The 22,372-nt window shown below is 43.1% G+C and overlaps 1 protein-coding gene across 7 annotated transcripts in view; it reads right to left on the minus strand.

The window, feature by feature from the left end:
- Window positions 1-22,372, minus strand: part of LOC135195033 (uncharacterized) — a 311,947-nt gene that overhangs the window by 60,212 nt on the left and 229,363 nt on the right. For all 7 annotated transcript variants that reach the window (XM_064221352.1, XM_064221349.1, XM_064221348.1 and 4 more), the window contains 4 exons: window positions 21,160-21,377; window positions 20,902-21,050; window positions 18,916-19,025; window positions 16,997-17,112 (listed from right to left, as the gene is read on the minus strand). In XM_064221352.1, the coding sequence (XP_064077422.1) occupies window positions 16,997-17,112; window positions 18,916-19,025; window positions 20,902-21,050; window positions 21,160-21,377 (593 nt within the window). The remainder of the gene's footprint in view (window positions 1-16,996; window positions 17,113-18,915; window positions 19,026-20,901; window positions 21,051-21,159; window positions 21,378-22,372) is intronic.

The raw sequence follows: 22,372 nt of genomic DNA on the forward strand, positions 1-22,372 counted from the left end.
TACTTTATACATATATGGTATAATAACTATTAATTTCAGCTAATTCTCTGGGTTCAATGTATATTGGCTTATGATAATTCAGTACAGAGAGAAACTGAATAATATTGACAAGAGTTAGCCTAGTGTATAGTACTATGTTTGTTTGTATGGTGTTTTTACATTGCATGGAACCAGTGGTTATTCAGCAACGGGACCAACGGCTTTACGTGACTTCCGAACCACGTCGAGAGTGAACTTCTATCACCAGAAATACACATCTCTCACTCCTAAATGGAATGGCCGAGAATTAAACTCGTGACCACCAAAGTGGGACGCCAACACCATACCAACCACGCCACTGAGGCGCTGTGTATAGTACTATGGTATACATGTACATACAAATACAGTAGCCTAGCCTACATTAAACTCTATACATAGACAGTATAGTAATTTATTAATATAAGCCAATTCTGGAGGTTCAATGCATTCTGACTATAATAGTAGGGAGAAAAAAAAAACAAAAAAAAAAAAAAAAAAAAAAAAAAAAAAAAAAAAAAAATGGACACAAAAAGAGAATCAGACTCAGTCCGACATCGGAATAAACGAATTATGTTCGATATATATATAGCTGTATTTTCTGACGTCCGACAGAAATTTCAAAAACTCGCGGCACACGCAGTGGGCGGCCAGGTGGTAGTACCCATTCCCGCCGCTGGGAGGGCGGATATCAGGAACCATTCCCATTTTCTATTCATATTTTTTTATTAATGTCTCTGTCTCCTGAGGGGAGGAGGGCGGGCACTTTAATTATCATATATCTGCCAGGTAAGTATGAACAAACTTAATTGTATAATAACAATAACATTTTGTTTCATGCCACTTACCTGACAGAAAATATATATATAGCTGAATCCCACCTTCGGATGGTGAAGAGACAGAATAGGATTTTTTAGGAAACTTAAATTAAGTAGATGATATACATCTTGGTTCCTTACCTGTTTGCAAAGTAGACTATGTGATTACTGTCACGTAAGGCTGCTTTGCTTAACACAGAGTTGCCAGCCAGGTGGAGACCTGTAGTGCTGGTGCGCTCTGGATGATCTGTCAACGGGTGCGAGACCTCAGCGTGACAAGACCATCGAGGCCATACAAATGAGGGCAACGAAGCAACTGACCACCACCTGACCAACTATTCACAAAAACCCCTTAAAACTAACTAAAAGGATGGGAGATCTTCACATAAGACTCATCACAACCTAAAAAACACAACAACCTAACCTAATCCTAACTAAGGGATAGGAAAGAGCTACTTCCGGACCCCAATACTGTGTCCGCAGAAACGTATGGCCCCAGTGCATTACAATCGTCATAAATCGTTCTCACATCCCTTAGGTAATGTGAGGCGCAAGACGGAGTTACTCCTCCAAAAGGTGCAATCAAGGATGTCCTTGATTGACATGTTCTTTTGGAAGGCAAGAGAGGTAGCGACGGCTCGAACTTCGTGCGCTTTTACTCGGAAAGAGGCTCAAATCAGTCTTCGGGAAAGATGAATGAGCCTCCCACGAACATGATTGTCCCACTTAGAAAGAAAGCAACAGCATTCTTCGATAAAGGTAACTCTGGTCTCTTCACAGAGCACCAGAGATTACCTGAGGGACCTCTTACCTCTTTCGTTCTATGCACGTAGAACTTGAGAGCCCTGACCGGCACAGGACTCTCTCTGGTTCTTGGCCCACCAGACTTGACATACCCTTGATCTCGAAAGTCTTCGGCCAAGGGTTCGAAGGATTTTCATTCTTCGCCAAGAAAGTTGGTTCAACGAGCAGACAGCATTGTCCCCTTTGAATCCCATTAACTTACTAAACGCTTGAATTTCACTAACTCTCTTAGCCGTCGCAAGAGAAGTTAGGAAAAGAGCCTTCCTTGTCAGGTTTCGAAGAGACGCTGCCTGAAGCGGTTCGAAAGTGCTCGACATAAGGAATTTAAGGACTACATCCAGGTTCCATGATGGAGGTCTCATTTGAGGAACCTTCGAGGTCTCGAAAGACTTTAAAAGGTCATGAATGTCCTTGTTGTCAGACAGGTCGAGGCCTCTCGTGCCTAAAAACCGCTGACAACATGCTTTTATATCCCTTGATGGTAGGGGACCGCTATTTCTGCACATTCCTGAGAAAGAGCAGAAAATCAGCTATCTGGTTCACAGAGGTCGAGGAAGAGGAAACTCCCTCCTTTTTACGCCTGCCCTGAAGGAAGCCCACTTCGATTGGTAAACAGCTCTTGTGGAAGCACGTCTCGCATGTGCGATTGCTCTCGCAGCTGCTTTCGAAAACCTCTCGCTCTGGCCAACTTTCGATAGTCTGAACGCAGTCAGACCCAGAGCGGAGAGTTTTGGTGAAACCTTTCAAGTGAGGCTGTTTGAGTAGATCTTTCCTCCAGGGCAATGTCCTTGGAAAGTCTACAAGGAAAGACATGACCTCTGTGAACCATTCTCTCGCTGGCCACATCGGAGCGATCAGGGTTAACCTCGTCCCTTCCGAGGCCGCAAACTTCCTCATGACTTCCCCCAGAATCTTGAATGGTGGGAAGGCGTATAAGTCTAGGCCCGTCCAATTCCAAAGCAAAGCGTCTACCGCGATTGCTTCTGGATCCAGGACCGGGGAGCAGTAAAGAGGAAGTCTCTTGGTCCTTGACGTTGCTGAATAAGTCGACCAGTGGACGTCCCCACAACGTCCACAGGTCTCGACAAACGTCTTCGTTCAAGGTCCATTCCGTCGGTAGGACTTGGTCCCGACGACTGAGAAGGTCTGCCCTGACGTTTTGCACTCCTGCAATGAATCTCGTCAGGATAGTCACATTTTTTCTCTTTGCCCACAGCAGAATCTCTCTCGCTAGGGAAAACAACGTTCTGGAGTGTGTTCCTCCCTGGTTTTTTAAATAAGCGAGTGCTGTGGTATTGTCCGAGTTTATCTGAACAATCTTGTTCTCCAAAACAAACTCCTTTCGAACGAAAAACTGCAGGGACAGAAAAATACTGCTGCCAGTTTCTTTGGGACATTTATATGCCAGGCTACCTGTTCCCCTCTCCAGGAGCCTGACACTTCCTTCCCACCCCTCCTATGTTGCTCCCCATCCTGTGATGGAAGCGTCTGAAAACAACACTAGGTCGGGGCTCAGAAGACTTAGGGACACGCCCTCTTGAAGCTTCTGAGGGTCCAACCACCATCTTAGATGGTTCTTGATCGGAAGCGATATTCTCAATATGGCATTGAGATCGGTCCTTGGTTGGCCTTCCACTCGTCCGCAAGGAAAATTGGAGAGGCCTGATGTGCAGTCTTCCCAAGGAAACAAACCTTTCTAGCGAGGAAATGGTCCCCAGCAGACTCATCCATTCCCTCGCCGAGCAAGTCTCTTTCCTTAGAAAGGCTGAGATCTTTTCTAAGCCTAGCCGCTGACGTTCCTGGGACGGAAACGCTCGAAAAGCCACTGAATCCATCTGAATCCCCAGATAACACGATGGACTGTGTTTTGGGTCAGATGCGACTTTCGAGGTTGACCAAAGAGTCCCCAGGGACTTCGCTAAGGCTAAAGTTAACTGCAAGTCCTTCAGACACTTCTCTCTCGACGACGCTCTGATCAGCCAGTCGTCGAGGTACAGGGGAACTCTTATTCCCGAAGAGTGTAGCCACCTCGCTACGTTCTTCATTACTACTGTGAACACCATCGGAGCCGTGGTCAGTCCGAAGCACATAGCTCTGAACTGCCATACTTTGTTGTCTAAGACAAACCTTAGATACTTCTTGAAAGAGGGTGGATCGGGATGTGAAAGTACGCGTCCTGCAAGTCTAAGGACACCATCCAGTCGACCGGTCTCAATGCTCCCAGAACAGAATGAGGCGTCTCCATCGTGAATTTGGTCTTTTCCACGAAAAGATTGAGCCTGCTTACATCTAGAACTGGACGCCAACCTGACGACTGCTTCGGTACTAGGAAGATTCTGTTGTAAAAACCTGGAGACCCCAGGTCCGCGACTTGTTTCCACCGCTCTTTTGTCGATCAATCTGCTGAAGGAGATCGAACAATACTTTCTTCTTTTCTCCCTGATAGGATGGAGAAAGGTCTCTGGGGAGTCGTAGAAAGAGGAGGAAGATCTAAAAAGGGGATCTTGTACCCTGCTCCACGATCTTGAGGGACCAAGAGTCCGTGTCTCTCTCTCTCCACGCTCCCGCAAAAAACTTCAGTCTGGCTCCGACTGGTGTCTGAAGGACATGCTTCTCACTTGGAAGGCTTTGGCTTAAAGGAAGCTCTTCCTCGTGAAAACCTCCTCTCCCTCGGGAGCTGCTCTCGAGGGGGGAGCCCCACGAAAGGGCTTAACTTTCTTCGGCGGTCGAACCGCAGCTGAAGAGGTTGAAGGTACGGCTGACCGTCTTGTAGACTGGGCCAAAAGGTCCTGAGTTGCCTTCTCTTGCAAGCTGTTCGTCAGGTCCTTTACTAAAGTCTGGGGGAAGAGATGGTTCGAAAGAGGCGAAAACAGCAAATCCGCTTTCTGAGCTGGAGTCACCGAACGAGCTGTGAAGTTGCACAGCAAAGCTCTCTTTTTTTAATAAAGCCGTTCCAAAATGAGATACGAGCTCCTCCGAACCATCCCTGACGGCTTTGTCCATACATGCTAACACGCTGGCAGCTCCCCCAGACTGAGAGATTCTGGGCTTCTCGCTTGCAGATCCAGAACTCCCAAACACCAGTCAAGGAAGTTGAACACTTCCAGCGTCCTGAGCAGACCCTTCAAATGATGGTCAGTCTCCGAAGAGGTCCAGGTTACCTTAGCAGAGGGTAAAAGCGACCTCCTCTGCAAATCCACTAGGCTGGAGAAATCTCCTTGAGCCGAAGAAGGGATACGAACTCCTACTTCATCTTTGGTTCTATACCAAATGCCCCCTTTTCCACTAAGTCTAGTTGGAGGCAAGGCGAAGGTCGTCTTGCCTTGATCTCTCCTTCGTACCATCCAATCTTGGAGCTTCTTAAAGCACGTTTCGTGGAGAGAGAAGTTTTCTTAAAGGCACGTTTCGTGGAGAGAAGAAATTTTTCATCTCTACAAACTCCGGGGGTTTTTCCAGTTTTGAGTGAAGAAAACTGCGAAGGAGGAGACTTGGGAGCTGCGGGCTGAAATTTGTCTTCAAAAGAAGAACGCAAGAGTCGTACGAGGACTTTATAGTCCGAGATTGACGGGGCCGCAGCAGGTTCCTCTTCAACCGATTCAGCCGAACTACTTAGCTCTCTTCTTCTCTCTAAACGGAAGAGGAGACCGTGCTGTCAGGAGAGGGCGTCCTAATATCAAGGTCTTGGCTTGATCAAAGGACCCTATCCTTGCTAGAGGCAGCCTTATTTCGGCTGTCTTCTCTATGACGCTTACTACTCGTTGAAGGTAGAGCGTCCTGACGAGGACGAGCGTCCTCAGCGCCGTCCGCAGCAGTCTCACCTGCCAGAGAAGCGTCCTTACGTTTCTTTTTCGCTGGCATACGTGCCTGTGCGCGTAAACTAGCGTCTGGGGGTACGACTTCTTGGTCAGAATCCCCAAAAAAGTCTTGAAAGGCGCCCTGAACATCCTGGCGAGCTTCCTGCCAAGCGTCCTGCCGAGCGTCCTGGTGAGCGTCCTGCCGAGCGTCCTGTCTAGCGTCCTGGCGAGCGTCCTGACGAACGTCCTGCCTAGCGTCCTGCCAAGCGTCCTGACGAACGTCCTGCCTAGCGTCCTGCCAAGCGTCCTGCGAGCGTCTTGACAAGCGTCCTGACGAGCGTCCTGCCGAACGTCCTGCCGAACGTCCTGCCAAGCGTCCCGCCTAGCGTCCTGCTTAGCGTCCTGACGAGCGTCCTGTCGAACGTCGTACAGAGCGTCCTCCTCAAAAGCGTCCTGACGTAACGTCCTTCTAGAGGACGAACGAGATCGGCGAATCGCCGAAGGAGAAGCGATCGGCGAACGAGACGAAGTAGGTGAAGGAGAAGGAGACTGCTTAGTCCTCTTGACAGGCAGTCTAAGGTCCTTCCTCCGCTTAGGCTCGACTGCTGCTGGGCGCGTCCTCTGAGCCATAAGCGAGGATAGCTGGTCCTGAAGGGACAAAAGAATGTTCTTCGTCGGGGAAGAATGAACAGAGGAAGCAGGACTGATCCTGTGAGAAGACGAGGGGCGAGGGGACGCCTCCTTCCTTCTCACAGGTACAGCTACTTGCTTCTCAGGTATACGCGCCTGTGCACGCAACCCAGCGTCCTCATCGGAGGAGATCTTACCTCTTTTCTGAGGCGGAAACGCGTCATACGCGTCCTCCGACGAAAGTGGCGAAAGAGGACGTGAAGCGTCCTCCGCACGAAACGTCCTTTTCAAAGGACGAGAGTCCTCTCCGAGCGCTCCACCCCTTGCGCGGGGGAGGACGCTTCGGAGGACGGAAAAGCACTCTTTCAGGACGCGCGCTCGTGCGCGCTCCTTGGCAGCCTGGGACTTTGCTACAAGGCCTGCCGAAGGGACGCCAGATCGGTGGGAAGCCCCCGTAACCCTCCTTGCGGCTTTCGACATACCTACTCCCTGGGTCTTGGGAGTCTGATAGAGGTCTAGGCCTAGAGGCATTAGGTGGGGCCGATCTGACGCCCCCTCCACAAACACTGGGGGCACGATCACACACTTGCACCGAGCCAGTTTCTAAGGCTTCACTTTGGTCTCAGAGTGCGAAGAGACTCCAAAATCAGAGAGAGAGCATTCGCTTCTCCCGACACAGAATCAGAGCCCGAAGGCAACACAGGTTTAGGGGTTGTAAACACTACAGGTGGTTAATTACAGGAGAGATGTTAGCCTTACCTTTGTAGAACCACTCCTGGAGGAAGAAGACCTGATCCTATCGCGCTCCAATTTAAGGCGATAGGACTCATATACTCTCCAATCATCATCGGTCAATTTCTCACATTCATTGCACCGATTATCAATCAAACAATTAAGCGCCCCCTACAACTCATACATACTGTGTGGGGGTCTACCGATGCTTTCGGTAGCCTCACCTTACAATCAGCCCTCACACACACTCTGAAACTCACAACACTTGATCCAGACATATCTTATATAGAAAAGTCAATCCAAAATCAAAAAACGGTCCACTATCGCGCATGCCAATTCAACAATCCAATTCAATACCAAAAATCAATCAGATACTTAAAAGCGAGTCAAATTCCAAAAAAATCCTGAGCAGAGGTCTGTAAACAGTTGTTTACCGACCGGCGACAGAAAAAAATATGAATAGAAAAATGGGAATGGTTCCTGATAATCCGCCTCCAGCGGCGGGAATGGGTACTACCACCTGGCCGCCCACTGCGTGTGCCGCGAGTTTTGAAATTTCTGTCGACGTCAGAAAATACAGCTATATATTATATCTGTCAGGTAATGGCATGAACAAAACAAAAATGATTATTGTCCATGTTACAATTAAAACAGTTTTTATACATACTTACCTGACAGATATATACTTAGCTATAGACTCCGTCGTCTCCGACAGAATTTCAAATTTCGCGGCACACGCTACAGGTAGGTCAGGTGATCTACCGCCCGCCCTGGGTGGCAGGACTAGGAACCATCCCCGTTTGTTTCTAATCAGAATTCTTCTCTTCCACCCTGTCTCCTGCGGGGAGGCTGGGTGGGCCATTATTCGTATATATCTGTCAGGTAAGTATGTAATAAAACTTTATTGTAACATTGACCTATCATTTACATTTTTTTATACATTCAACTTCCCTGCCAGATATATACTTAGCTGATTAGCACCCATTGGTGGTGGGTAGAGACAGCTAACAACTGAAATAGACAGGTAAACAACATATGTTGTAGGTATTAATAAACCTTGGTTCCTACCTTATTAGGCTGAAGACTTCGCGGCTACTGCCTTGGAGTCTGCTTAGCCTCAAGAGCCTCAGCGAGATATTGATCTATGGCTAAGAGTTCTTGTGGGTCTGCCAATGGGGTCTTATCCACTTACTTGGCAGAGCCTAAAGGCCTTTGTCATTGGGTGCTATTCCACTAACATGACAATACACCTTGTTCAAGGAGCACAAAACCGATCCCGATCACCTGATCCTAACATCCAATGTTTAGTTTCTAAGATTGTAAGGAGTTTATCCCCCGAACTCCTTAAACAAACCAAAAACTCGAAAACATAATTACGCTTCAAATTACAAAATTAATTACAAAAAAAAAATTTTGTACTCCCCTAATCATACATACCTTTTGATCCCTAATAGCATGTAACACCCCTACCAGCAATGACACTCTGCTCCCGTGCGACAGTAATGAGCTTGCTAATAGAAAACCAAGCACTATCTGACAAGAGGTTTATGTACGCTAAAAACACAAAATTAAGGATCAGTCTTTGCTCCAAGACCCAGTACTGTATCTGCTGATACAAAAGTTACCCTAGCGAGAAGCACTCTCATAGGTCCACTCTCACATCCTTCAGATAATGAGATGCAAACACTGAATTGCACCTCCAATAAATGTAGTCCCCTCAATGAATATTCCTTTAGAGACATATTCTTTGGAACGCCAAAGACGTTGCTACTGCCCTCACTTCATGAGTCTTGACCTTTAGAAGACCGAAGGATTCCCTCCGAGCAGTTCTTGTGAGCGTCCGTAATAACGCTTCTCACAAAGAAAGCCAAGGCGTTCTTCGGACATTGAGTCTTTTGGGGTTCTTCACCGCACAACCAAAGACCTTGTTGACAAGCTCCCATCTTGTTCTCTTCCTCTCTAAATAGTATTTAAGAGCTCTCACTGGACAGAGAGATCTCTCTATCTCTCTGCCTACCAGGTTAGATAGGCCTTTTACCTCAAAACTTCTGGGCCAAGGTTTTTGATGGGTTTTCGTTCTTTGCCAGAAACATTGTCTGGAAAGAACAGATAGCAGCATCTCCTTTGAACCCCACCGTGGAATCCAGAGCGTGTAATTCGCTCGTCCTCTTGGCTGTAGCGCGAGCCACCAGGAACAAGCATTTCCTAGTGACGTCGCGGAAGGACGCCAGATGTAAAGGCTCGAAATTATCCGATGAAAGGAATTTCAGGACCACGTCTAGATTCCAACTAGGTGTTCTAGGAGTAGCTGCTTTCGAAGTCTCAAAAAGATCTAATTAGATCGTGTAGATCTTTGTCATTAGCAATGTCCAGGCCTCGATTCCTGAATACTGAAGACAGCATGCTTCGGTATCCTTTATTGTCGAGACAGATAGGTGTGATTCCTCTCTCAGAAAGAGGAGGAAATCGGCAATATTCACTATAGAGGTACTGGAGGAGGACAGCTTCTGACCCTTACACCACCTCCTAAAGACTTCCCACTTCGACTGGTATACTCTTCTCGTCGAAGCTCTGCGGGCTCTAGCGATAGAGCCCGCAGCCTTGCGAGAAAAGCCTCTCGCTCTGACAAGTCTTTCGATAGTCGAAAGGCAGTCAGAGCGAGACCTGGGAGGTTGTGATGAAACCTCTCGAAGTGGGTTGTCTGAGTAGATCGTGTCTGTTTGGAAGCGATATGGGAAGTCCCCTATCCACTCCAGTACCTCCGTGAACCATTCCTGGGCTGGCCAAAATGGGGCTATGAGTGTCAACTTCGTGCTCTTCGAAGCTACGAACTTCCTGAGCACTTCCCCCAGGATTTTGAACGGGGGAAAGGCGTATGCGTCCACACCCGACCAATCCAGGAGAAACGCGTCTATGGCGAAGGCTCTCGGATCTTCCCACTAGAGAGCAAAAGATCTCTATTCTTTTGGAGAGGAACGTCGCAAACAGGTCTATGTGTGGGGTCCTCCCCCACAGGGACCAAAGACTTCGACACACTTCTTCGTGAAGAGTCCATTCTGTGGGAAGGACCTGATTCCTCCTGCTCAGTCTGTCCGCTCTCACATTCTTGATCCCTTGAACAAACCTTGTGAGGAGAGTTATGCCTCTTTCTTCCGTCCAGGTTAACAGGTGTCTTGTCAACTGATAGAGGGAGAAAGAGTGCGTGCCTCCTTTGCTTGCGTATGTAAGCCAGAGCCGTGGTGTTGTCCGAGTTTACCTGTATCACCCCGTCTCTGACTATCTCTTCGAAGAACTTTAAGGCTAGGTGTATGGCCACAAGTTCCTTGCAATTGATGTGCCAGGACACCTGTTCCTTTGTCCAGGTGCCTGACACCTCCCTTGCTCCTAGCGTCGCTCCCCATCCCGCAACTCCGAAGCGTCGGTAAATAACACTTTGGTCTGGGTTCTGCAGAGCAAGCGATCGCCTTCGTTCTTTTGAAGCGGAGGGATCCACCACTTCAGATGATCTTTTTTTCTTGTGGAAGTTGGAAGATGTCCGAGAGTTGACCGTCTTCCAACTCCACACCTCTTTGAGGAAAAACTGAAGAGGGCGAAGGTGAAGTCTCCCTAGCGAGAAGAACTTTTCCAATGAGGACAGGGTCCCTAAAAGGTCTCAGGAAATCCCCTCTCTGACTGTTCTTTCTCTCTAAGAAGCTCGAGATTCTCGACAAACCTCGAGATGATTCTTTCTCGCGAAGGATATACCCGAAAACCCCCGAGAAAATCCATCTGAATCCCCAGATAGACCAAGTTCTGGCTGGGGATCAGTTGTGACTTCTCGAGGTTTGACGAGCAACCCTAGCGAATCTATCATGTTCCTTGTTACTTCTAAGCCCTCCCCACAGCACTGACTCTTCGACTTGGCCCTGATCAGCCAGTCGTCCAAGTAGAGGGAGATGTTTATCCCCTCTAGGTGAAGCCATCTTGCTACATTCGCCATCAGGTTGGTGAATAACTTGTGGGGCTGTAGACAGACCGAAGCACAGAGCCCTGACTGAAAGATCTTGTCTCCTATCACAAAGCGAAGATATTTCTTTGACAAATGGTGAATGGGAACGTGGAAATATGCGTCTTGCAGGTCCAGAGAGACCATCCAATCTCCTGGACGAAGCGCCGACATTACAGAGACGGACGTTTCCACATGCGAAACTTCTTTTTCTGTACGAAGCGATTCAGAGCGCTTACGTCCAGAACTGCTCCACCCCCCCGATGCCTTTGGTACTAGAAAAAGGCGATTGTAAAATCCCCCCGGGGAGTGTGGATCCTGCACAAGTTCGATGGCCTCTTTTTCCCACATTTGCTCCACCATTTGAAGGAGAGTCTTTCTCATTAACGGGTCTCTGTACCTCGCTGACAGTTCCCGAGGCGTAGATGTTAGGGGCGGGCTGTCGTCGAAGGGGATTACATATCCCTTCTTCAGGACCGACACTGACCAAGGGTCGGCTCCCCTTTTTGCCCATACTCCTGCAAAGTTCAGGAGTCTGGCGCCACTGGTGCTTGGAGGGGCAACAAGTCACTTTGATTTCTTGAAGGCCTAAATGAAGACCTTCTTCTCTTTCCGAGCTCTTCTTTCGGCAGGGGGACGAGCCGCTGCACCTCCACGAAAGGGCTGCTGAGGAGGACGAGATTCCTTCTTACCGTCGACACTACAGGGCGTCCTTTCTTGGACGTTTGCGTTAGTAGGTCTTGTGTCGCCTTCTCAGTTAGCGAGCGAGATATATCCTTCACTAACTGAGAAGGAAACAGATGATCTGATAGAGGGGCGAACAGTAAGGCAGTCCTCTGGCTCGGAGAAACCCCTTTCGATAATAGGGATCCATACACTGATCTCTTTTCAGGAGACCAGCACCAAAAAGGGAAGCCACTTCGCCCCCCGAACCGTCCTGTACTACTGCCTTGTCCATGCAGGACAGGACTATGGAGAAATTTCTGGTTTTTCAGAAACTCCGGATCCTTAGATTTGTTGGCCAGAACTCCGAGTGACCAATCCAGAAAATTGAACACCTCTAAAGTGACAAAAAGTCCCTTTAGAAAGTGGTTCAATTCTGAAGTGCTCCACGTCGCTCTGACCGATCCTAAGGAGTGACGTCTAGAGGCCTCCACTAAATTGGAAAAGTCGGCATCTGCAGAGGCAGGTAAGAAAGACCCATAGTCTCCTGTCCCATACCAAATACCTCTCTTCCCGTGCAATCTGGAAGGAGGCATGCAGAATACCGTCTTTCCTAACTCCTTCTTCTTGTCCATCCAAGAATCTAAAGAATGGAGTGCCTTCTTCATTGATATCGCAGGCTTCATTTTTAAAAAGGCCGACGATTTAGCCGTAGCTGAGCTCGAAAAGAGCGAACGAGGAGAAGGAGGAGCCGCAGGACTAAGAGAATCTCCAAACTCTTGAAGTAGTAATGAGGCCAAGACTTTATAACTAGTCCCTCATTAGCAGGAGGTTCGTCGTCAGACAACTCGTCTAACCCTCGATCAGACGAAGGAGAAAGTTCACGTTTGGAGGGAGAGTCCTTCCCAAGACCTCCTATGTTCTGAAGGAGAGGAGCTCCTATATGGAGAAGAGTCATAACCTCCAGGAACGAGTCCCCGACTCTTGCCTCCTGGCTCTTTGACTCTTTTGCTCCTGACTCCTGCCTCCTGGCTCCTGACTCCTGCTCTGACTCCTGCCTCCTGACTCCGGACTCCTGCTCCTGCCTCCTGCTCCTGCCTCCTTGGCTCCTGGCTCTTGCTTCTTGCTCTTGCTCCTGCTCCTGCCTGCCTCTTGCCTCCTGGCTCTTGCCTCCTGGCTCTTGCCTCTTGCCTGGATGCCTCTACACTCCTGGCTCTGGGGCTCCTGCCTCCTGGTTGACTCCTCACTCCTGGCTCTTGCTCCTGCCTCCTGGGTGACTCCTCACTCCTGGCCGTGGCCAGACGTCTGATCGGTTCATCCAGGTTCGTACCGGAAACCTCACCTCGAGTAGGAGTATCGATCCTGGAGGCAGATACCTCCATACGTCTGGAGGATCTTTTAATAGGAAGGGAAGTGTCTTTCCTTCTAGGAGGCTCCTTTGACAGGACTCCTACAAACGACGAAATCTGTTCCTGCATCGCCATCATGAACCTCTTCGTAGCCTCCTCTTTATCCTCCTCGGAGGAGGAAGGAGGAGGGGAGGAGTCCATAGCCTCACCTCCTGCCTCCTTCTCACTCTGGTTGAAAGAATGGCTCTTCTTCTTGCCTTCTTCTCCCGATGAGACTCCTCAGAGAAGTTTTCAGGGCTCGAGTCAATATTCGGAGCCTTCCAACTCCTCTTGAGAGGTCCGGAGATCGGTCTGAATCTCTCCAATCACGTCTCGGTGATGAAGATCCCGACGACGAGAAACACTCACTTAGGACGCTTTTACAATAGCGGTCCTGGGCAGTCTGGGGTGTCACAGAAACTGCCGAAGGGACACCTGATCGGTGGGGATTCTCCACAACCTCCTTTCGGCTTTCGACATTCCTTCTCCTCTGGGCATGTGAGCTTGGAAGAGGTCTAGACCTAGGAGCGTTGCTGAGCCGACCAGATGCCCCCTCCACTACACTGGGGACACTCATATCACTTGTCCACTGAAAAATCACTCCTTACTTGTATGGCAGCCATTTTGTTTTCCATCAACTTGAAGGCTGCTTTTAGATCCGCAAGTTCTTTTGCTGGGTCTACAGGTTCTGCAATAGGAGAAGGGGCTGCAATGGAAGGAGAAGTAGCAATACTTACCCTTGGGGAAGATCCCAAGCTGGAATTAGTTCAGATCTAGAACTACTTAAACTTCTATGAGAAGCCTTCCTCCATCTTTCTCTTTCTAACTTTTTTAAATAATTCGTTAGATTCTTCCATTCGTTCTCACTCAAGTTCTCACATTCTTTACAAGTATTAGTAAAAGAACATTCATACTCCCTGCACCTCTTGCATACCGTGTGAGGGTCTACCGAAGCTTTCGGCAACCCCACCTTACAGCCTACATTCACACGTCTACAACCATACAGAGTCAGACATTATTAAAGAAAATTCCAAAATCAAGTCCAACAAAACACCCCCCCAAAACGTCCACAAAAGCGTATGCCAATCCAACAATCCAGATACGTCACCAAAAGTCGGTCAAGAAGATCAATTGCCGGTGAATAAAGCAAAAACCAATGAGAGGAACCAACAACAATGTTGATGGTCCGGCGACAGAAGAATTCTGATTAGAAAACGGGGATGGTTCCTAGTCCTGCCACCCAGGGCAGGGCGGTAGATCACCTGACCTACCTGTAGCGTGTGCCGCGAAATCTGAAATTCTTGTCGGAGACGACGGAGTCTATAGCTAAGTATATATCTGGCAGGGAAGTTGAATGTATAAAAACTTATACTAATTGTAGTATACTAGTGTACATACTACAGAAATTATACAGTTTCTGAAAGGATATCATCTTTGAAAAGTGCAGTAACTTTGTGAATGGGTATTTCATCTAGTAAAAGTATGTTATGCACTAACTGTTAGGTGCTGTAATTAACTTTGAATCATATTTATATATGTACAAAAATAAGAATAATAAATTTTTAATAAAGATCTTATACAGAAAGCTTAAAACATAGAAGTTACATAATAAATAACAAACACTTTTGCCAGGGTTTCTGGAGGATTCCCAAATGTTAGCGCTACTGTGAAGAAATTGCATTTGATAATTATTTAGTTTTCCAATTCAAAGTTCACACTGTTGTGAATTTGCGCAAATCGAATCGCGTAAGTTTAAGGTATTATTGTATTCTCATACTATTTATTACAAAATCCTAACACACAGTGGTCAATGTTTTGGGTTGGAAATCAGCTGATGTCAAATACGAGTTCATTTCGGCGTATTTAACTCAATTTTGAGCAAATTTTCTTGCTTCCAGTTAGCATTAACGAATATCTAGATACTTTACTTACATGAGACAAGGTCATTTTTTTTTATATGTGTTTTTAAGTCGAAATATGACTTCATAAGTCTCGTTGTGAACCCAAATTATTTTTTTTTTCTATCAACAAGATTCTGTTTGCTATTTTCACTTGATTTCATTGTAATACGAGCTTTACGTTATCTGTTATCAGCTTGAAAACAACAGTAAAATATGTTCTTTCAACCCCAGTAGTATTAATTAGAATTATTTTCTCTCAATTTTATCTATGGTTGTGTTTGATGGCATAATTTTATGGGAGTTTATCCTTGTTGCTAATGCATAATAATAGTCATTAGCAGCTTGGAAATTGTTCTCAGCTTCATCTACAACTTGGGGTAAATTTAACACTATATTTCCTAGCTAATCTTTGATCTATAGTGAGTAAACTTATTACATAAAATATATCAGTCCTATTCTATATAACATCATTTATAACATAACTACGGCATTGTTTACTATTGTATGATGGTTGAAATACAAGCCAAATGGATGTTGTTGTTATCCAATTCGGTTGTACTTAGCAAAAACGTTTTTGCTTTACACATTTATGCAACGTTAAAACAATACGTTCATCAATCTCTTGTGCTGTTTCTGAACTTAAATATTTGACTAGAAGATGGGTTTGCTTTTGCCTGCCTTTTAAAATGTCAAGTAAATGTGACAAAGGAATATCATTAAAAAGTGCTGTTGTGCCGATTCTGGACCCGTGCACCAACTAGCGCAGCCTCTTGAAGCACGACTCGGTCGCTCGTATCTAAAAAAAATTCGTATGTTGGGCTGCTGGTATCTCAAGGTATTATTGTATGTAATTGAAAAGATTCATTCCCATACCGGCAGATGACTCTTAATTTGGATGTACTATATCAACATTATTCATATTTTCTCTCCCCTCGAAACAGTTTCAGCTTACAGCCTAGATGCAGAGGGTTAATAAGATTGTTCTCCCAAAATTCCATTCCGTGTGCCTCTACTGACATAAATAATGAATTATGTACCTAATAGTTGTTCAACAGATATGGATCACAGTTAATGTGTGAGATGATTGTTTGATTGATCCATGGTAAGCCAGTCAGACACACTCTCTCTCTCTCTCTCTCTCTCTCTCTCTCTCTCTCTCTCTCTCTCTCTCTCTCTCTCTCTCTCTCTCTCTCATGTCAGCAAAATGATGGCAATACAAGCAGCATACAAAAAAATAATAAATTTTCTTTCTTTCTTTTTCTGTCTATATAATTGTATATTATCAGTGATTTTTGACTAATTTTACATATTGTAAATTGTACCTAGGCTTTTAGACTACAATTACTTTTTTCCCATACCGTGATACAACTTTCAAGCTTTTAACATATTCCTAACAGCCATTTTAGTGCTGTTTTATGCACTGTTTACATTCCCCAGTTTACGTAGGTTTCAAGACTTTATAAGTCATGATTTTTCCTTTTTTTATTTTTTTTAATTATGCCCTAACAACATTACTAAATCCAGATATTGTGTAACTGCCCATATTCCTTGGTTATTAATGTCAAGATTAGTAAGGTTATACTGTATCTTAATCAGTGAGGTTATAATGTACATTAAAATTATTATATATAATAATCTATATAAAAGATATTCTTTATGACCGTCAACACTGTAAACTGAGCTTTAATTTTTGTATCCAATTAAAAGTAATAAGTTTCCTAGTAAAAAATATAAACTAATTAGATATTAATACAACCAGGATACATGCATCTACAAACACAAATCACTTTCTTAAGACTTACATATAGAAGAAATAACTTTTTAATTTGGACTTAAGAGTAAAGGACTTGAGCATCTACGTATTACATATAATCACAGACTGGTAATTCGCAAGTTTCTAAGATCATACAAAAATATGCAAGCCTATGACACAGTACACACACACACACACACACACACACATACTATTTAAGCAAGCAGTTGACCTAATCCAAGATGAACCAAAAAGATACTGTGAATTTGTTAAATGACTTAACATTAATTCACAAATCAATAATAGCCTAAAATTTATTCATATGCCAATATAACACATTTTTCAGATCTGGCAAGCTTATAAGCATGGAGCCTCTATGTACTTTGTAAGTATGGAAGCACAAAAAAATATTTCTATGTATGTATTAGTGGGGGAAGCACCACCTCCAGACAACACATTATTAAGTTATAAAATTTGAATATAACTGGCTAAATACAACATGCATTATCCTACGTGCTGTTCAGTGGACTGGGATTGAAGTAGAAATGACGGTCAAAGCCCCTCTGAACAAATTCACACACTTGCTTATTTCCCTCATCTGTGAAATTTCCTCGGACTTGTCGAGATACCTGATAAGGGCAGAAAAAAGTTCACAATCGAGATTTACTTAAGTGGAAAAATAGTCTCCAATAAGCAAAACACTTTCTAATTCAAACGTTTCCTTACAGAAAAACCTGTCTGTAAGGATTCCATAAATGATTTTTTATTTCATCATGACCCCAATAATTGCACATTGCATTTTTTCCCTGGCAAATTAAATTCCCAGTCAAACCAACTTGTGTCAGTCCTGAGCTAGATGCCTCTACTGAGTATGACATTTGCTCCACCCTTACACTCTGTGACTACTGAAGCATCATTGGACGTTCTTTCCTGAGATGCCTTTATCAAGAGTTTGTGCCTTGCCTTTATTTTTCTTTATATTTTCAAGGTTCATTTTACTTTTATCAATGTGTTATCTTTGTATAATTCCATTCCCAATTTCCCACAATTGGGAATGGACAGATTTCATGACAATTTTTTGTAACTTTTTGTAAAGTAGTTTGTTTGCATCTTACAGTGGACCCCTAGTATTCGCGGGGGGATGCGTACCAGACCCCTCTCGAATAGTTAGAATCCAGGAATACTTAGAAACCCCTCTAAAAATGCTTATAACTGCATGTCTTAAATATTCAATATCAAATGCATACTTAAAGTACCATCCTACATCAAATATGCCTTTGAAATGATATTATTTATATAATTTCAAAGTCATCTTAAACAATTTACCATTAAAAATATATACATACAGACAATAATACAGAAAGAGAAAGAGAGAGAGAGAAAATCCTTACGATATCAAAAGATTGAAATGAACTTCTCAAGGCAACACTTCTTCCCCACCCATAAGTAGGTATATCTTTTCTAGAGAGAGAGAAAAAGAAGGCTGAATGAAGTATCTAATTGTCTATCTATTCTATCAATCCTTTGGCAGAGAGAGAGAGAGAGAGAGAGAGAGAGAGAGAGAGAGAGAGAGAGAGAGAGAGAGAGAGAGAGAGAGAGAGAATAATAATTCCCTCTCTCTCAATGTTTTGTATGATTAATACCAATTGGTTACAGAGAGACTTTCCCTGAGAGAGAGAGAGAGAGAGAGAGAGAGAGAGAGAGAGAGAGAGAGAGAGAGAGAGAGAGAGAGAGAGAGAGAGAGAGAATCATTATTTTTATTATTCAATATCATTTAATCTTATCAAAATTGATATAGTATTAATCAGTATTACAATATTTGAAAATTAGTAAATTATTTTTGTATCAAAAAATGCATATTTAGTCATGAAAATAACATCAAAATACAATAGTAACTAGTGAATATTCATCAATGGAAAAACTGTGAATGAGAGTCCTCCATGAATAACTTTTAGATAGATTCCACAAAAAAATCCACGAATGAGTGAGTCTGCAAACCTTGAAACCGCGAATATGGGGTCCACTGTATTTCTAAAAGAATGTGTTCTTGTACAGAGTAAAACTTTACCCTATGGGTCTCTGCAACCTCATGATTTTTACATAATTTAGTATAATTTAGTAAATTCTGCAATATTACTTGTAGTTTTCCTTATAACTTGTAATTTTTCATGTGGTCAGATGTGGCTCAGAATGACCTAACAAGTAGAGGATCATCAACCATCCCAATCACAGAGACCATTCAAGTTTCCATATCTGGCTATAAGTTGTTCATAAAAAAATTCAACCAAAAGTAACTATAGTGACTGGAAGTTAAGGGCTACCTTCTTAGTTTCATTCAATTTGCATACCACTATATTTAAAATCACAGATCATTACAGTAAATACAAAATTAATTTCAGAAAAAAAATGACATGTTAACCAAACAGTCATACCCTTTTCATAAGAGAATCCAGCTCTTCATTATGTGAATACTTCATAAATACATTGCAAATAGCTTCCATCAGCCAAGACCCCCTTTCAGGATGACGGAATGATGCAAATCCTGGAACAGGGAGTAAAGTTAATAAATTAAATTAAACCATCTTATCTCTGCAATATGTATCAGGCCTTTTTGATTAAACTATTCAAATTTTCTTTGGATAGAAAAAACAAAACTTTTAGTTAAATCATCATCTTAAAATACGGTTGTACTCTTGACTTCTGGAATTTCACAGGTAGTACTTCAATATAGTTTGAGTAGGAATATTGGAACGACCTAACAGACAATCCTCATTCTGTAATTACTTGGAAAGTACATAATAAACTTGATTTTATTATAAAATGTCATTTTTTTATAAGTACAGGCACGGTTAATGGTGATCTGGTATTATGGCGCCTGTCTAGCACCATAAAATCTGCGATTTCCCGCGCTATGATGCACCAGTTCTGGTTATCGGCACCAATAGAGTTATGGTGCCAATACATACCTAACAGAGGTGCCATTAACTGGTTATAGGTTCCAAATCAGTTGTTGGCACCATAAGCGCCACAAATCACTAAGTTTCAGTTAATGGTGATTTCTGCTTATCATCAAGTCCGTAAGAACGAAACGCCACCAATGACCGGGGAATATCTGTACAAGCCCATCGTTACATGAAATGACATAAATTAGCATTTTCTGTGGTGGTCCAGTATGAATGAATTAATTTTACATTATTCTTTTTAGGAAAATTTGTTTGGTACTCATTGTTTTCAGCACTTGCCATGCCTTCTGGAACCAACTAATGACAAGTGCTGAGGTATGTATCACTGTTCTATGGCATTGGGTGGCATCATCAGAGATTAATCTCCCCCTCTCAATCCAACCTAAAATAGAACATTTTTGCCTGGCAAAAACAAATCATAAATTACCAATGGTATGGCCTATAGAAAAGATATTAATAGGATCTCAAAACATATGAAAAATTACTTTGAAGTAAAACCATTATCGGCGTCTCGCCAGTAGCCTATGGTCAAAAATCAATCAATGAATTGTAAACGTTAATGCCTAATGAAAAGGCGTAACATACACCAACTACTTTATGATGGAATGCCATAACATCCAAGAATTATTTCTAAGCCTAATGAAAAGGCATAACATACACCAATTATACAATTATGATGGAATGTTCTAACATCCAAGAATTACTTTTAAGGAAAACTTTCATCAATGGCTCACCAGTAATTTAAGGCGATCAAACAATTCATAAATTGCAATGGTTATGGCCTAATGAAAAGGCCTAATATAGACCAATTACTTTTATAAAGGAGTGTTGTAACACTTGAGAATTACGTTAAAAACAAAACTTATCGACAGCTTGCTAGTAGTTTCTTGCTGGAAAACAATTCATAAATTCCCAAAGTTATGGCCTAATGAAAAGGTGTAAAATACAACAATTTACTTCATAATGGAATGTCATTCTGAAAATTACTTTTAAGGCAAAACTATGGCTATGTAATTATTGGTAAGTTACTTATTATTAAAAGAATAGTACATCCCGTGTTGGACAATGAGAAGAGAAACAGAAAATGTGCACAGAATATGTCAGCCTATTCCATGTTGTGTGGGTAAAAGTGTATAGCTGTACTTAAAGAGTGAGAGGGCCTACATTACTCTATCTGGACAGTCTTAAGAGGACTATATTCTCTTGATGTAATATCTCAATGGGTGTTTGGTGTCTTGGCCAACCTACCACCTGAATGTGGGTATTATGTGTGTTCAGGTACAAAGAGAACAAGAAAAAGGGCATAAAAAGTAAACAGGATTGCATCTGGGCTTGAAGGGATAGTGCAAAAAAATACATGTATCTTGTAATTCATTACTATAGGCAATATCTATAATAAATAAAAAAAACCAACAGATCAAACAGATTAATTAAAAAAGAATGACCTGAAATTACCTTCAAGAGTGGAGTAAACAATATACATGTCACTGAAAGTAGGATCTCTATCCACCACACTAGTATATGCAGCATCTGTTTCTACAGGTAAACCACTATCTTTGTAGATGACAGGAGTTGCCCTCACTCCAATATCAGGCTCTCTGCCCCTGGAAAAAGATAAATGATGGTCTTCAATAGATGGAAAAGAGGAAAAGACACTTTAATTCTCATCGATAAATTGCAAAAGCAAAAGTTAAAAAAATTTACTACAATTACCTGCAATACTGAAAAATGAATATCTTGGGTTTTCCTCTAAGTGATTCACACTCAGAATTACTGAACCTCTCCACAACATCATTGATAGTTAGATGCTGGTTGTCTGAAGTGTAAAAAGACTTTCCATCTCTTCCATGGCTCATGATTACCACTATGCATGAGTCTACATTTTTGTGCTCCTCATTGTTTCTGAAATCCCTCAAGGCTTTTATGGTATCCTGTAAGCCAATAAAAAATAATGTTGTAAATCTAAAGGATTTCTGAAAAACAGCAAGTAGTAAGATGGAAATTTTGTTACAGAAAATAATGTGACTACTATCCACCTGGAACTGGCTAATCTGCAACTATGCTTTTTCTAAATAGAAGTTATAGCACTTGGATTATACAGATTTCACTCACACAAATATAAAAACATACAGTTGGGAAATATACAAAAATAAATCTATGGAGGTCCAAAACACAAAACTTGAGTCTGCTGTGCGTTCAGCACACCACAAATGTAAATATGTAAAAAACATTTCAGCTGTGTTACTATTACCATTAAACTGTATTCACAACACTTATTATGCAGCCATAAGTAGAAACAGGATCTAAGACATAACTCCTTATTAGTTTTACTGGTAATTTTGTAGAAGTAAATGCAGACTACAACTCTAATAAAATAAAATAAAGAAAACTGCAAATTCAAGATAAACTATTTCTTCTAGATAAAGTATACAAACTTGAAGTCTTTCATATGGATAACCTTTAGCATTGGCTGGTTCAGTTGTTGAAGCTTGGCAACAGGTGGTTTAGTTATTGAAATTTGCATCAAGCGATTAAAGTAACAGGTAGGCAACTGCCAGGGTACCACCAACTCATCTGTCAGTAATCCAATCACTTTCCTTCCTGCTATAGGGAAACTTAAGGGATGGTTAGAAGTAGGATTATAAGAAGACCAGGTTTGCATATCTGGGAATAATCCAAATCATCTTGAGATTGCAATTTGTTTTACTAGAAAGCAAACATGAATGGCATTATTACAAGGAATTGGAACCTAAGGTGATAAACTTCTGTTATATAACAAACATTCTGCATCAAAGGTGAGATGCTGAAGGGATGGTCTGTCACCATCTGGAAATGCAGGCTTCCCATAAGTATATTGGATAGGGGAAGGCTGACTCCTGTGATCCCCCATACAGTCAGGTTACTGTAGCAAGAGGCTAAAAGGGTT

The sequence above is a fragment of the Macrobrachium nipponense genome, chromosome 15 (assembly GCF_015104395.2).
Source record: "Macrobrachium nipponense isolate FS-2020 chromosome 15, ASM1510439v2, whole genome shotgun sequence".
Lineage (NCBI taxonomy): Eukaryota > Metazoa > Arthropoda > Malacostraca > Decapoda > Palaemonidae > Macrobrachium > Macrobrachium nipponense.